The following is a 16934-nucleotide window of genomic DNA, read 5'->3' on the forward strand; positions in this document are numbered from 1 at the left end:
AAAGAAACGCACGTTATGGGTTGCTGAAGTCAGATGATGGCCCGACTTCGATCTTCGCAACCTCAGACAGGAGCGGGTCTTTGAATCCAAATGACCAGATCGAAGAGGAAACGTATAGCTGCGACAACGCGGAACACGGTTGTCCTGCACATGTCCATCAATCTTGCGTATCACTCATAATATGCGAACCTTGATACTCAAAGCCTCGAATGCCCGCAAAACTGCATTTCGGATATCTGCGAATTTGTGGACGACGTGGAAGTTCCTCCCTCCTGTATCGCCGATGATTCTCGGATAGCTTTGTACTTGTCTAGGTTTGCGGCAATGTCTTTCCATAGCTTTTGGAATATGAAGCTGCTGCCTGTGAAGTGGGATGCTGCAAAGCTGGGGTGCGATATCGCCTATGTGACAAATTCTGAAGGTGACCCAGAGATCAACTGGAAGAAGTCGAAGAGCTACGAAAGTTTCATTAATCAACTGTCACCAAGATGATCCCACATTACACACCTCAGCGACAGCATCAATCTCAGCCTGCCAAGCACTTCCCTTGACCAAGCGTAGTAACTGCCACCAATTTGTGACAGTACTTGCCGCTAACGAGCTCTGCACTGGCACGCAGGAAGATGGCGATGCGATCGTCCGAGGCATGGCCTCCCATTGTGCCTTGGCAAAAGTGCACATCAGTCGCGCTAGCTACGGTCGAGCCATCTGCCTCATTGTATGTGCAGAGATGGTAACTTGCGGCTTCAGGGTGATATCTACGGTGGGTTAGCTGGTGCCATTGTAGGTATTGGTGTAGAGGAAGGTAGCACACTGTATTTTGCGAAAGAGAATGGTACCAGCTTGCTGGTTTCCGTGCTTGATACCGGCAGAGGGGATTAGTCGGTGTGGAAGCAGGTGCGGTGAACAGAAGCTATGCGTGGCATGATACTAAACAAGAATGAAGGAGCTGCGGTAACTGCACGCGCATGCGTCGATGGTGCAGTTGGCTTGGTGAAAAAGTGGGAACCGACAGACCTATTGTCCAAATGGTTTCCAACCAGAATTTGCACTGCTACCTACTGTTACACTGTATGGGTAAATTCTGAGAGACATCTGCTAAGATCAATGACTTCTCCCATATCCTCAAATGAAGTGAGGTCTTTCAGCATAGCAGGCAAATCTTGTGGACAAATGTCCAGGTGTTGTAGAATCTTTGTAACAACTGCACAGGCACGGGTGTAGCTGGATGATCGTAAGGCTATGGGTTGTTTTTTCTTGCGGGATGTTGTTACTAAGCTCTGTCCCATATATTTTCTGGGCTTGAGAACCATAGAACAAAGCGCCAATAGTGGTTTGGCATGCAAGCCTTTTTAATCAAGAGATTTAATGGCAGTGAGCAAGTGTTATTGTAGATACACTTGCCTAACAGTTTGTCTGGTGGCAGCCATGGAATGAGAGCAGCCATCCGCCATAAGGTCTCATCTGTGCATTCTTGAGCTCGACTGTTGTTGCCTGGAGTGACTTCCAGAGATCTTGAGCTGTGCGTGTGATAGAGTGTTCCATATGTGAAAAAATGACCCCCATGTGCCAAAACAGGATTGGGATTGTATTCTGCATGTAGTTGGCCTGGTGGCTGGATTCTACAAAGGGGGTAAATTGTGAGGTAACCATCCTGGACACCATCCATTCATAGGCTTACAGCAAATCTCCAGGATATACAGTCACAGTCTCCGCATCATAATTATCCAGGTCATGAGGGCTGCAGAGAAATTTTGTTGCTTCAAAAGGCACTTTACCATCGTGGGGGATCTTTGGAAAAAGAAGTGTCCGGAGTTGGATGCCAATGACTGGAAAGAAATAGGCATTCTGCCCCTTAGAGTCATGGCATGGAGGAATCAGTACCCCACCCTGGGACACTGAGGCACATGGGGTACTGAGATGTATACCTGGCCATGGCCATGGCCATGGACAATCCTTGATGGTCCTGTGCCAGGCCATCTGACCCTCATCTAGGGGACTGAGTGTGGATGAGCAGCAAATGCAGAGAAGACTGAATGGAACTTACACCAGTTCAGGGGGCAGACCTACTGCTATAGGACAATCCAGAACATATCTGTGCTCATTTTGATTATTTATGCCCAAAATCAAATCTCTCATCACCCCAGGGACATGAGGTTGAGCAGGATGTTTGGCCTGAAGCTCCATGTCTGAGTATCAATGATGAGCAATGATCACATTAGAATATTGAAGGTCTAAAACATTACCATGTATATCCACAGGCATAGTGGCATGAATTCCATAACGCTTTTCCAGATACTCCATTGTAAGGTTTAGGGGCCCAGGCCTCACTGCCTCGTGCACAATAACGCACTTTCCTGCTGCAAGACTAGACCGAATTTCTATTAATAATAACTCATTTTCTGTAATGGCCCCATTTAGATGGGTCACAAATTTGGACCCTGGTTTGGAGGCAGGAACTGCCGCAAGTTTCTTTGTGAGGCGAAGGTCTTCGATCAATACATTTTGTCCATCTCGCATTATAGTGGGCAATATGGTGATATGACCATCATCCCATGTCACTACCTCCGTCTCCAGGGGAACCTGTGTGCCCAGCATACCTGAGGCCAGATCGAGTCCCCTCATTCCTGGATCATTTGCTGATGCCACTGCATGCTGGGGAAAATTGTGGGTTTGTGAATGGATCCCATCTGCTGTTTTATCCTGGACTGGAGGTGTCCAGGAAAATGCAGGTGAGAGTATTCCAGTTGCGGCCAAAGTATTTGCCGGCTGGGGTGGTTCTGCCAGTGCCCGGGCAGTGCTCCTGTGCTGACGTAATTTTCGTTTGCAAGCAGCTTGGGCATCTCGACGTTTCTGTTTGGCCTCGGGTGGCAGTTTGCGCTCATATCTACGGTTGTACTCTCTCTTGCGCTCTGGAGACACCGCGCGCGTCATGCCAATCTTGTGAGCTGGTCGTGCTGCGTTGGGTGAGGTTTGAGTAGTTTCAGGCTGGTGGCAGTTATAGCGGAGGAAATCCGGCAGTTTAGGGTTTACTTCCTGTGCGGACTTCTGCATCAGTAAAAAAACACGTTACTTAAGCTGCCTTAAACAGACTTAAAACCCACTTAAGTGACTTTGGCTAAGTCAATCTACTTGGTCAAAATTTCAACTTTAACATGTTCACAAAAAATTGTTGAGCTAGTCTTATATACATATTTTGTTGTGGTTCGCACTAAAAAAAATAAGATATCCCAAGTGGATGATGCAGGCAGCAGGAGAGAGTAAACAATTTCTGGCAAAGTCAGCCAAGTTGATTAAGTAACGTGTCCTTTTACTGATGTGCGGCACTTTGAAATAATGCATACCCATGGATCAATATGCCGTCATTCCAGTTGCTTTGGCAATCTTAAGAAGAAAGGGAGAACGGTTTTCGGGAACGCACGGGCGCTCGCGTGGTTTTCGCGTAGGGCCATGTGGTTTTCGCCTAGATACGCTTAGATTCGCTTAGATTCGCTTAAGGCCACATGGCTTTCGCTTACCTCGCTTAAAGCTCTTTTTGGAAACTCGCGTGGCTTTGTCACGTGTTTTCGAGCGCCGACTGAACTGCCGTTGCTCATTACAGCAGCACACTACGCAGGATTCTCCCTATTGTAATTGTTTAGGGTACATACATACAGTAAATAATAAAACTAAAATGGAACAACAAATACATGTGGTGACAGGAAATGAATGACAAAAGGTTGTGAAAAAATAAATCAAAAGGAAACATTGATAATATAGAAACTCAAATAGAAACTCAAAAACTGAAGAATGGGAGGACAGAAAATTGGGAACAGGAAACAGGGAGAATGGGAAATGGGAGAACAGGAGATGGGAGGAAGGGAGGATGGAAAAATGGGATACTGGGAGACGGGAGACGGGAGACGGGAGACGGGAGACGGGAGACGGGAGACGGGAGACGGGAGACGGGAGACGGGAGACAGGAGACAGGAGACAGGAGACGGGAGACGGGAGACAGGAGGAGACAGGAGACAGGAGACAGGAGACAGGAGACAGGAGACAGGAGACAGGAGACAGGAGACAGGAGACAGGAGACAGGAGACAGGAGACAGGAGACAGGAGACAGGAGACAGGAGACGGGAGCATGGGACACAGGACACAATCGGAGATGGGAAGCAGGGAAAATGGGAAAATAAATGCATTCAATAACACTGTTACATATTTTGTAATTTTACTTTTGTCAAAATCCTGCTCAAAGAATGTAGAACTGACTGATCTTATGTACTATGTACTTTCACATGGTGTGGTAGATTTTACTTTTAGTTTTGTTTTGAAATGCTCATAAATGTATTTTCAAAATTATTCAAGATGCACAGTTTATTAGAATGGAGCCTGAGGCCAGGAAGCCAAAGGAGGGCTGTGCCCTCCTTGGCTTCCTGTGACAAAGGAACAATGCTCATCAGGAGCCTTCTGAATTATTGGGAGGAAGCTGAGGCCAGGGAGCTTAAAAAGAGCGCTTCGCGCTCTTTTTTTGCGACCTGTGCCGAAGGCACAACGGGTGTGTGCTAGTCATAAGTGATCATAAGTGAGGGTCCATGAGTGCCACTGATATTGGTGCAAAAAGATGGGTGACTTGTCACTGTCAATGACAATGGGGATAGATTCCAGCAGCAGGGCAATCTGTCTGACCTTGATGAGTCCATCGCGCTCCTTTGGGATGCACTACTCCTTCGTCCTCTCGGTCATCCTCTTTGATCAACGTCTCTCAACAATCTTGCAGGCAGCCTTTATCACAGATTTAAGCAGCAGGGCGTCCCATCTGATCTTGATGAAGCCATCGAGCTTCATCGGGCTGCACTACTCCTCATCCCCCCAGTCATTCTATTCGAGCAAGGTCTCCAAGTGATCTTGCCATCAGCCTTATATGCAGATTCAAGCAGCAGAGCATCCAATCTGACCTTGATGAGGCCATCGAGCTCCTTTGGGATGTACTAGCCTTCCTTCCCCTGGTCATTTTAATCGCTGCAGGCCTCTCAAAAATCTTGCTGGAAGCCTCATGAATAGATTCAAGCAGCGGGGCGTTCTGTCTGATCTGGATGAGGCCATCAAGCTTCTTCGGGATGTAATACTCCTTCGCCCTCCCGGTCATTCCGATCAATCAATGTATCTCAACGATCTTGCCAGCTGCATGCAACAGAGATTCGAGCAGCGAGGCATTACATCTGATCGTGATGAGGCCATTGAGCGTCTTCGGGCTGTGTTACTCCTTCACCCCACCCATCATTCTAATCGATCCGGGTTGCTCAATGCTCTTGCCATCAGCCTTACAATTAGATTTCGACAGCGGGACGTCCCGTCTGACCTTGATGAGGTCATTGAGCTCCAGCGGGATGCACTACCCCTCTATCCTCTTGGACATTTGGATCAAAGCAAACCTCTCAACAATCTTTCCATTATTCTTCAAGTCAGATTTGAGCAGCGGAGCATCCCGTCTGACCTCAATGAAGCCATCGGGCTCCACCGGGATGCACTACTCCTCCATCCACCCGGTCATTCTGATCAGGCAATGTCTCTCGGCAATCTTGCCGCCACCCTTCATCACAGATTCGAGCAACGGGGCGTCCCGTCTGACCTCGATGAGGCCATCAAGCTCCAATGGGTTGCATTGCTCTTTCGTCCCCCTGGTCATTCCGACAGATCATCATCTCTCAACAATCTTGCACCCAGCTCTAAAGACAGATTCAAGCAGCGGGGTATCTCATCTGACCTTGATGAGACCATCGAGCTCCTTCGGGCTGCATTACTTCTTCGCTCCCCCAGTCATTCTTAGCGATCAGCGTCTCTCACTACTCTTGCCATCAGCCTTCGAGACAGATTCAAGCAACGTGGTGTCCTGTCTGACCTGGAGGAATCATTTAGGCTGTTTGAGCAACTACCCTACCTATCACATCCAGCCTCTCGTACAGATTTTAGATCTGCCAAGGTATGTTTTCGGTATACTATGTGCGTGCGCATCAATATTCAAACTGATCGTCTTGTATTTGGTACTGATGACGAAGCAAATAACATGACAACATCGTCCAAGTCCTTGCCCAGTTGTGCTCCCCATCCCTCCATTCTCAACAGTCCTTAGGTAACTTGATTTGGCGAAATAGCATGGCAGACAGCGTGGAAAAGTGTCGAGTGGCCTTGCGGAGTTGTCCCCCTGGTCATTATTGTCACCACATCTGTCTCGTCTGGGCCACCTTTGCCGAAGAGACGAACTATGACTCCGTATTGGTTGCCTGTCAAACTGCATTGAAATTCCTAGATCAGCATGTGACTCTGTTATCACCTTCTTTACGCCATTTCGATATCGTCAGGATGGCTACTTCCTCGGTTGCCACAGACGCTTTCTCGTGCAGTGTTCGTCGCGGTGCACTGACGACTGCTGTCGAACTGGTGGAGCAAGGCCGTGCAGTATTTCGGACCCGGCTGACACGCTTACGCTTACCACTCGACGAACTTTCACTGTCTAGTGACACGGGCGCAGCCCTGGCGAAAGAGTTACAGCAGCTAAGTTTTCGCCTTTGCAGCGCATTCGATAAATCCACCGAAGACCAGTCCCTAGACATCCAGCAGCTGACCATGCAATGGGATGATGTCGTCTCCCGCATCTGCATGATGTCTGCCTTTTCTCGGTTTCTCCTACCCCCGCTGTTTTCTGACCTGCGAAAAGCTGCAGAGAAGGACCGGTCATCATCGTCAATGCTAGTCAGTACGGCTGTGACGCTTTGATTGTCTCAAGTGCCCAAGATTCCATCCATGTTCCAATTGATATCACGCAGACCCAAGTCTCCAAGTTGTCCTCTGAATGCTGAAGTCCATCCTAACCCAGCTTGGTGTTCAAGTAAGCCTTGCCAATCCATGTTTCTTCTATCGCTCCCGGTCAACTGGCATCTCCATCATTGCTTCCCATGTTGAGGATCCTGACATATACTGCTCGTCCATCTCAGAACTTCACTCTCTGAAAGATGAAGTTAGTTAACACGTCTCGTTCAAGGACCAGGGGGAGATTTCTCACATCCTTGGTATCGAGGTCATCCGCGATCGCTCTGCTCGTACAATCTCCTTCTCACACCGTCGCTACATTGACTCCATGCTCAACATTTACATTTACAGTCTCGAGCATGCAAACTCTGTTCGTACTCCTGCTGTGTCCGGTGTCAATCTTCGTCTCGCAGACTGCCCAACATCTTTTGAGGAAACACAATATATGCTGAAGGTGCCATATCAGAATGCCATCAGTGCACTCAACTACTGCGCCGTCATGACTCGTCCGGATATCTCACTCGCAGTCCAAAATGTTGCCCAATTGTTAAATGCATTCTATGTTACCTCAAAGGCACTCGAGACTTTGTCCTCACTGTTGGCGGAAAGCTTGACTCTCCGGTCTTTTTCGCACATTGCGATTCTGACTTCGTGAGTTCACCCGACCATGGATGGTCTGTCTCAGGTTATGCAATCATGATTGGAAAAGATGTATTCCCATGGTCTACAAAGAAGCAAATCGCTACGGCTTTGACAGTTTGCCTTAGTCCAGGAACAAAAACGATCTTCCGGATCAACTGCGGTATGGTCATGATGCAGACTGCTGATTGTGGTATTGAAGCTATGGGGGAGTAGTACATGCTCAAACTCATGATCGGATGTCCCGGATTGAGTTGGGACATCATCCTGAAGCGACTCTGTGCAGAACACAGAGCGGACACTAACAAAAAGATCGTGCGGTTGGAGCGGAAGACTCGACAACGTGGAAAGGGCACCTTTATCGAGAGTTGGTCGAAGGATTCGTGTTTGGGAATTTGGTCTTGGTCTTGGCTTGGATCACTTTGAACATCTCGCAATGGTGCGATTTTTTCTCTCCTTGATTCATCCATGAATTCATTGATCTGTGTTTACAGTCGCTGCGCATGTTTAGTAAGTCAAAGATTCAGTTTTTGGGAGTATGAGCTGTGGTTTGTCACCATTGATATAGACGAAAATGAGAAAATTGTAATAATGTGTGGCTTTGTTTGGCACTGCCGACATAAGCAAAGAAAAGCGAACTTGAACCAAATCTTTTCTCTGTCCGTTCTCTTCTTTTACTTTCACTTACTTGACAAAGTTCTTCTTTTCTCTGATTTGTGTCTAGAATATTATATCTATTCTTCTTGTCCAGTATCACCATGTCTCTATGAGGCTGGTTGGACTTCCCTGTGTTGGTGTCTCTATGAGGCCTGGCCTGGGACCTTGGATGTGGTCTTCTTCTTCCCTTTCTTGTCCAGTATAACTATGTCTCTATGAGGCTGGTTGGACTCCTCTTGGGATGGCGCCTCTATGAGGCCTGTCCTGGGGTATTGTTGGCATGGCTCTGTCTCCCTGTCCACTGAACTGCGCCTCTATGAGGCTGGTTGGACTCCTCCTGGGATGGTGCCTCTATGAGGCCTGTCCTGGGGTATTGTTAGTTTGGCTCTATCTCCCTGTCCAATGAACTGTGCCTCTATGAGGCTGGTTGGACTCCTCCTGGGATGGTGCCTCTATGAGGCCTGTCCTGGGGTATTGTTGGTCTGGCTCTGTCTCCCTGTCCACTGAACTGCGCTTCTATGAGGCTGGTTGGACTCCTCCTGGGATGGTGCCTCTATGAGGCCTGTCCTGGGGTATTGTTAGTTTGGCTCTATCTCCCTGTCCAATGAACTGTGCCTCTATGAGGCTGGTTGGACTCCTCCTGGGATGGTGCCTCTATGAGGCCTGTCCTGGGGTATTGTTGGTCTGGCTCTGTCTCCCTGTCCACTGAACTGCGCCTCTATGAGGCTGGTTGGACTCCTCCTGGGATGGTGCCTCTATGAGGCCTGTCCTGGGGTATTGTTGGTCTGGCTCTGTCTCCCTGTCCACTGAACTGCGCCTCTATGAGGCTGGTTGGACTCCTCTTAGGATGGTGCCTCTATGAGGCCTGTTCTGGGGTATTGTTGATCTGGCTCTGTCTTCCTGTCTACTGAACTGCGCCTCTATGAGGCTGGTTGGACTCCTCCTGGGATGGTGCCTCCATGAGGCCTGTCCTGGGGTATTGTTAGCTTGACTGTGTCTTCCTGTCCACTGTACTGTGCCTCTATGAGGCTGGCTGGACTCCTCCTGGGATGGTGCCTCTATGAGGCCTGTCCTGGGGTATTGTTAGTTTGGCTCTGTCTCCTCTATGAGGCCTTTCCTGGGGTATGTTGAATGTGATATATCTAATGTTGGGTATTTAAAATATGGCTTTGAGTAATTCTCCAGTGGGGTGGCCTGGAGTATCTCATGTTGGGCAATATGGGCAGATATTGGGTGTATGGATGGGTGTTTGAGCTAGAGTTTTGGATATAACACTCCCTTGGGTGATAGCACTGTCAGATATCATGGTCCCCACAAGATGGCGATCATGTGAATCTTAGGTGGGGTAGCCTGGAGTGTCTGATATTGGGAAAGATGTTTACACTTGGGCTTTGGATATGACACTCCCTTGGGCAATAGCACTGTCAGATAGCATGGTCCCCACAAGATGGCGATCATGTGAATCTTAGGTGGGGTAGCCTGGAGTATCTCATTGGGAAAGATGTTTAAACTTGGGTTTTGGATATGACACTCCCTTGGTGGATAGCACTGTCAGATATTATGGTCCCCACAAGATGGCGATCATGTGAATCTTAGGTGGAGTAGCCAGGAGTGTATGATATTGGGAAAGATGTTTACACTGGGGTGTACTTGACTACAACCTCTGTATTACTTGAATGCAAATATTTTGGATGGTCCGCAGATATGATAAAACTGAGTGTTGCAGGCCCCAGAGCGCAGTAACTGCTAAATTTTACTTTGTTTGGGTTGAATGAATCAGGCCTAAGACTTGGACTACGGAACAAACCAGTGTACTCAGAGGGCTCCTTTGGATTGTTCATCAAATTATGCGTCTATTGCGCAACTTTTATTCTAGGCCAGATACCGAGATTTCATTTGCAATGTGACCAAACGTGACACATTTGGTTATTACGAATTAATTTATAAACGCCGAGCTGGCAAAAATTTGACGTGCAACACAAGTACTTATGGAGGTCCGCACTGGACAAAAATACAACTACTCGGATGATCTCCTTGATAATCAACGGTCCGTCGTGCACTGCGAAGGAAGATTCAAACGGTTGTATTCAGTTTGGCAAACCATGTATCTGACATATCCAAAACTCTAGTTCAAACACCCAGGAAGGCACAGTTATGATGGGCATGAAAGAAGAACAAATTCAAATACACAAAAAGGGCCTAGCAGAGCCCCAAAAGGACAGGATACACTGGACAGCAATCAAAGAAGACAACGATGGTGTAAGTGTCAATGAAAGAAACAGTGAAATTTGAAAGAGAAAAGATTCAACTCGCAGGTTCGCTTATATAAGTAGTGCTATCTGTCACCATTTCTGTCACCGTTTCTGTCACCGTTTCTGTCACCACTTCTGTCAACGTTTCTGCTGCCACTTATGTCTCAATTATGTCACCGTTCCAATTTCCACTTCTGTTACTTTTTCTGTCATCACCTCTATTGCGAGGATAAATCAGAAAACTAATAACAGGGTGGTACTTCATAAAGTCAAATATAGAGTCAAATAATGTCATACGCCACATGTTAACTTATCACTAGATTTATCGATAAATCCACTTCATATTTGATGGCAGACAAAGCTTATGACCTCCTTATAAGACCAAAGTAAAATCATACAGCCATTGTGTGTTGTTGTACAGTAATGATGAAGTGTTTCAATTATCTACATGCCATTTTTGAGCCAAGGCTTCAAATGCGGCACGTGCCAAGCTTTGTTTTTGGGCAGCCTGCAATGAAGTTCTGGGTAAAGTAACTCCTATTCCTTGTGATAAATTTCTGTTGGATAACATGGATGATAACCGGGGAATTACTGTGCCATGTGTGTGATAACCTTGAAACCACCTGATGTTCTTGAGTAGTAACTCAACTCCAGCTGTCTGGACTTACTTACCACAGGGCATTTTCAGCTGTTTCCACATAGCAGCCAAGGTCCATCATGATGAAGTTGAACTCATCTGCTGGTGCCTCTTTGCAGGTCTGCAGGGATATGGTCCAAGTGGCATCACGGTCCATATGCTGCGGTGCCACAAAGTTCCAACAGTAATATGCAGTTGCGCCTATGCCCCCCAAAGAATTGACTTCAGAAGACAACTCTCGAAGCTCCTTGGCTGCATGAGGATGTAACGGTGTGATTGCAGCCACCATCCTTTCTACATCCTAGGATTTCAGGGGTCATTTGGGAATAAAGATTGAAAGACATTAAGAACATACAGTGGCATGAGCAAAGAGCAACTTAATATGGGCTGTATCTGTAACCTCCATACCGGCATAGCTCGTATAGGTGTCTCCAGGTCTTCCCCCAGCGGGCTTCCTGGAACCAACTGGATGCATCCTACCCCATTCAAATCGGCTGAACTGGCTGCCACGTTTGATGGATTTGGTTTCCTTTGCAGCAGAGGCATCGCAACGGATCTTCTGAAGGTCCACATGAGAAAATGTGTCAAAAGAAACTCCCGCCAATATGGTACTGGGTGAGCTGATATCAACCAACAGGGTCACGTCCCGACCACAACGTTCCAGTACATCTGCACGGCGTGAGATCTTTCTCAGACCCAGGTCCATTAGAGGAACATAGTTGGTTTGGGATGCACAGCCCTACATATGAAAGAGTTAAAGGCAGACATAAAACATCAACATCAAGATACTTACCTTGCCTATGGAAGGAAGTCGATCTGGATCATTGGCCTGATAGGGTGTGATGACCTTTCCATGGAATTCAAAGTGATGACCAGGCTCAACCGTCCAATACCTGACACACTTGGAATCCTCAGGTTGATCATAGCATGTGCGACAACCTTGGGTATCTGGATCCACATTATTGTGGAACTTTGTATGAAAACCTTTGAGTAATTCTTGTCGTAGGCTCCTCAGCTCAGTAGACAACTTCAGAACCAAAAGCAATTCTTCATCCAAATGCAGGGCATCCAGATCAATGATTGAGAAACCGCAGATCAAACGGAATAGGTGATTCAATGAGGTTTTGTGTACCTGTCAAACAAGCTAGATTGATGTGCTTGTCAGTATGAATAAAGGAGTGGACACACCCATGTGGTAGATGGGGTCTTGGCAGCCAGAGTTGGTAACATCCATCGAACAGCTTCAGCCAGGAAGCATCTCTCAGATGAAAATGCAAATACTGAAGAGTAATTGGACCGAAATGGGCACACATTATGCCGGGACAGGAGTTGCAGGAATTCTTTGGCGTTTGCATTTGTAGACTGGCTGGTCTCAATTCTAGGAGGCAAGACTCGATCAACCCATCCAAGCATACAACTAAGTAGGCTCTCTTTCCAACGATATCGCTGGAAGCTGAGGGACAGATAAGGGGTCCTGTTTTCCAAACCCACCTGTGGGTTGGCAATCCGTAGGATTTCATGACCAAGACCGGAGCGCTGAGATTAGCGTTAAAGACCATGACAAATGAATGTGAAACATATGATGTTTACCAAGATAGCAAATTCCATCCTAGACTTGTGGGCAATACTTGGGTTGCGAGTCCATTTTCTCATCTCCTGCAGTGCGGTTATGGCTGGAGCCTCCAGCTCCTGATATGCTTCCAGATGATTTTTCTAAGGAAGTGTCTGAAGCCTGCCTACCTGGGTTCCTTGGGAGAAGAAGTTGGTAAATGCAATTCTCCATCTAAGACAGTTCTCCTCAGCCTCACAAGACCAATAAGAGATTGCATTTTCATCATCAACGAGTTCCAGGGGCATGATATCTTCAAATAGCTGGTCCTGTGTGTTCAGCTGAGGTGCGTTTAACATTATTTTGGCAGCAGACAGGGGAGGGGGCAAAGCTTCTGGGACCACTCACCAACAGGCCTTTTAAGACAAAGCCCTCAGCTACTCCTTGTAGTAGAACATTCATAGCCTCCTGTTGATGACACATTTGCATCAAACTGAACTGAATGTAGGCTCGGCATATTGATTCATCGGGCATCTTAGTCCAATGTAATTGACAATGTTCTTGATACCAGGCCATTGGTCCAAGCATCTATGATATGAGAAGAGAACATTATACAGGTTAGACTGAGGCATGACAGGAACTTACTCTTGGATCCTGGTGTAGAAGCACGGACATGGTGTCATCTTCCCACAAAGCGGCTTCTATTTCGGTGAAGCATGGTTGTAGCACAGCCCTGGATGCCAAGTAGCTTGTCCAGACCATTGTACAAAATACAGCACTGAGGGCAAGATAAGATCTCAGAGGAGTTCTCTGAGTAATTCTATTTCCAAGACATGGTGAGAAACACAGCCCAATTGAGGAAATCAGAAGTTTGTATCAACCTTATCTCTGGGACGGCGATCAGCCTGTGACACTACAACCAATACGTTGGTTTGGTCAGGGTTTAACAGTTGTACTTTTGCATACAGTTACTGTGTACTCTACAGGTGAAAACAGAACAGAAGCCCAAGGCACCAGACCCTTATACATAACATCATGTTCGCCGTTGTAAATTTAGTATCTTACAGGATTGCCAGTCATAGCAGGTCATCTTCAAAAATATTCAACTTGGGGAGCAAGGTTCTGTGTACCAACATAAAAGCCCTCATCTTGGCATCAGAGCTTTTCAAGGACACTAGTGGCAGATGCAAGTTTGGGCATTACAGGTTTAGTTGGAATAGAAGAGTCAGAGGGAGAAGGTGTATCTTTGGACATGGTTGCCTTTGATTTATGCTGGACCATGATTGGGGATCTGGGGTGACAAGCAGAAATCAGGTAATGCCCAAGTTTATATGACAATTTGTGTCCACCAAGGTCCAAAGAGGATCTAGTTCTATCACCCGAGAAAAAACCTTGGAATCTCCGAGTTGGAGCAGCGATGAGGAGTTTTGAATAATCATCCTTGAAAAGGATTCACTCGAGTCCCTTGATATCATCCAGTGTCCCGGTCTAATCCTGAAAAGTATGTCATTAGGAAACCCAAGGTTTCAATCTGTGTCAATCAGCATGGATCGTGAATTGCCTAAGTGGAAGGATGAGGTGATATGATAACATTTGAACGAAGAGAATGGAACCGGGATGGTATGAGGTTTACTTATTGTCATTATAACGAAAGCTGAACTGGTCGCTGTATTTCCTGAAAATATGTTCAGGACAAAAGTTCAAAATCTCACATGGCCACATATCATGGATATCATACACGAACTACCTGACCATATTTTGGATATGATACACCGAGCTACAGAGCAGAAAGATGAGGAGCATGAGAAGGAGCATGAGAACAAAGCTGAGAGGAAAAGAATTGCTAGGAAGCTTCAATGTGAAGCACAGAGAAGTATGATAGAAGAAGCTGATGTTGAAGAGCGTAATGACAGTGTCAACAACCATGACCATATGAAGTATCTTGGATTACCATCAGAAGAAGATATGAAGAAGTGTTTCCGAGCATACATATCAGCGACATCAAATCAAGCGCTGATTGTCCACGATTACAAATTTGTTACTAAGGCTATCGTAGATTCACACATGTCTAACCAGACCGAGACTGGGAACGTTGAAAACCAGCGTGAATTCTCACACAGCCACAATTAATGATAGTGAACTGTACAAGGTAATCATCAACATTCTTGTCAAGACTATCGCACATTACATAAACATGGAACAATGGAAACACATACCGGGGCCTGCATTGCTCAATTCCACATCCTCTGAACTTGATTTCATACAGGCATTCCGTCAACTTCGTGTCGCAGCGCCACCCGATTTTGTCCGCAGTAGTCGTCTGAAGGAAATTTCCACAGAGGAGCTGCATTCCAGTGGATCGTCTCTTCATGGGCTTTGCAGCCTGGACCTGGATACTCTCCATCTGGCCCAGAAGGAGCATACACGGCAGTGGGCCAGGGACACACTAAGTCACCATGGTCCAGTCTTGAATGGCACCTCCTGGACCCCAGAAGCAATTGGGCGTTTGTCAGCAATGCCCGTCAGGATATATGACGAGTTCAATGTCGTCGAGTACCTCAAGTCCGCTTTTATGGGGCCGGTGGGATGTGGGGCAACCTGCTTGTTCCAAATATCATGTCGACCCGGCGATGACCCATTGGGTTTTCCATCCTCCCTAAAAGGGTGTGCCATCCAAACTAAATCCATGAGCGGGCCGTCTGGAAGGCCGGATGCAGAATTTATTTGGGATTTCGAGACTTGTGTTACAGTGGAGGTCAAAACACAGAAGGCCACCGGTGTGAATAATGCAACAGCAGATATGCTGCAAAAGCTGGGAGATTGCTGGAGTGAGTGGTCCCCCACAATGCGTGTAGACCAGGTGGTACATTTAGCTCCGGCGTACCAAATCCTGGTTCAGATACAGCGAGAAAAGAAGTGGAAGACAGAAGCCAGTACTACAGGCTCATCTCAGCTGGAGGAGGTGACAGGGGGCACCTGGCAATCCAAGGTGCTTGGTACAATATACCAGGTGTGATCTACTTTACTTGAAGTGTTTCATGATGGCTCAACTGTTGTTCAGGTTTGGCATCAGCTTTCAACCCGAGAATGTAACCACGGTATCATCTCTAATCAACACATGTTCTTGCTGGTTCATCGCTCTGGGAACAACCTACACATATCCCCCTCATACCAATACCAGCCAGACGATAACGATGCACTGGCGGCCACACTGTCAGATCTGAGCTTTTTCATAGCCCATTCCTTGGTGGCTAGACCGGGTAACAGTGGCACTACTCAGTTGCCCGGTCCGTTTGTCACATCATTGGGCATGCCTCTGGATAATCCAGACAGTCACAGTCACAATTTACCACAGCCTGGCACTCCAGCGACTCCAGGTGTGTCAGGGGGAAGTATCATGATGGTAGGTATTCCCACATCTTGCAGATGTGTTTATCTGAGATTTTTGACTCCAGAACAACCTGGGATCACGTGTTTTGAACTGGGTGATTTCATGGTGGAGCACATGCTTACCACTCCAGATGTGCAGACCTGGAAAGGCTACTATAAGATCAGAGGTCTCACCATCCAATATGGATTCCCCTCAACTCATCTTCACCACATCTGGGTGTTCGTCAGTCCCCATTGCATTATCTGATGTGGACCAATTCAATCCACCCTCTCACTTTTCTACCCCAGTGGTCCTGGACAGGCGGATATCAAACAACCGGCTGGCAGTCTTTAGTGGGCACATGGGTGATTCTGCAGTGGTGATGAAAATGGCTGAGGATGATCTATGTGAAGAGCTGTTGCTTGAAGCCGAGATTTATCAGGCCCTGCAGACCATTCAAGGATCAGTGGTTCCTACATGTCTAGGATTGTATTCTGGGTCAGGCGCCTTGTTCCTTCTGACAGATGATGTAGGGGTGTCACCGAATTCTTTCCTGGACCTGGAAATTGATCAGAGGTGTGTTCATCTCAAGAATCCTCATTGGCCCACCCATGCATTTGATTTTTATTTGCAGACATCATCTTCTCAGGTCACTACTTGCTATTCACCAGCTGGGAGTGAAGCACAATGACATGGTGGCTGCCAATGTTGCAATCAACAAATCCAATGTGATCATACTGGATTTTGGGGCATCTGAGCTTGGCCATGTGTGTCCTGGCGCATTCCATTGCCCGGAGTTGCTTGAATGTGCCGTTACTTTGGGTGTGGATATGAAGGATTTACATCTGACATGAGATGATGCACCTGCAACCCTCTAGGAATCCCTGGACATGTTGTTTCGCCAGATTATCAGTTCCCAAAAATTCAAGTCATGTATTTGTAGATAGTTGATCAGAACAAGATCTTTTTTGGAGGAATGTAATTTTCTGTATTCTGCGCCTGCACCCTCCCTATGATTTATGGTGATTATTTGATGTATTG

At 46.9% G+C, this 16934-nt stretch overlaps 5 protein-coding genes across 5 annotated transcripts; 3 read left to right on the top strand and 2 right to left on the bottom strand.

Moving 5' to 3' along the window:
* Positions 1–401: 401 nt before the first annotated feature.
* On the bottom strand, positions 402–2934 carry F5147DRAFT_780830 (uncharacterized protein; the record flags this gene model as incomplete). Its single annotated transcript, XM_041442520.1, has 7 exons — positions 402–455; positions 508–663; positions 1113–1348; positions 1399–1622; positions 1682–1999; positions 2048–2189; positions 2247–2934. 7 exons carry the CDS (start codon positions 2932–2934, stop codon positions 402–404), a joined length of 1818 nt encoding a protein of 605 aa, XP_041285671.1.
* Positions 2935–3789: 855 nt separating this feature from the next.
* F5147DRAFT_780831 (uncharacterized protein) lies at positions 3790–4188 on the top strand (the record flags this gene model as incomplete). The annotated part of the gene is made up of 1 exon (XM_041442521.1): positions 3790–4188. One exon carries the CDS (start codon positions 3790–3792, stop codon positions 4186–4188), a length of 399 nt encoding a protein of 132 aa, XP_041285672.1.
* An 847-nt stretch (positions 4189–5035) lies between these two features.
* On the top strand, positions 5036–5809 carry F5147DRAFT_780832 (uncharacterized protein; the record flags this gene model as incomplete). Its single annotated transcript, XM_041442522.1, has 1 exon — positions 5036–5809. One exon carries the CDS (start codon positions 5036–5038, stop codon positions 5807–5809), a length of 774 nt encoding a protein of 257 aa, XP_041285673.1.
* Positions 5810–11005: 5196 nt separating this feature from the next.
* F5147DRAFT_780834 (uncharacterized protein) lies at positions 11006–12882 on the bottom strand (the record flags this gene model as incomplete). The annotated part of the gene is made up of 6 exons (XM_041442523.1): positions 11006–11275; positions 11330–11713; positions 11768–12106; positions 12163–12510; positions 12565–12663; positions 12715–12882. The coding sequence occupies 6 exons, from the start codon at positions 12880–12882 to the stop codon at positions 11006–11008; spliced, it is 1608 nt and encodes a 535-aa protein (XP_041285674.1).
* Positions 12883–15575: 2693 nt separating this feature from the next.
* Positions 15576–16747, top strand: F5147DRAFT_587470 (uncharacterized protein; the record flags this gene model as incomplete). The annotated part of the gene is made up of 3 exons (XM_041431997.1): positions 15576–15814; positions 16026–16469; positions 16528–16747. Coding segments are annotated over 3 exons (903 nt in total), but the record flags the coding sequence as incomplete, so codon positions are not given.
* Between the last annotated feature and the right edge of the window lie 187 nt (positions 16748–16934).

Source organism: Suillus discolor (genome assembly GCF_016758755.1).
Source record: "Suillus discolor strain FC423 chromosome Unknown F5147scaffold_117, whole genome shotgun sequence".
NCBI lineage: Eukaryota > Fungi > Basidiomycota > Agaricomycetes > Boletales > Suillaceae > Suillus > Suillus discolor.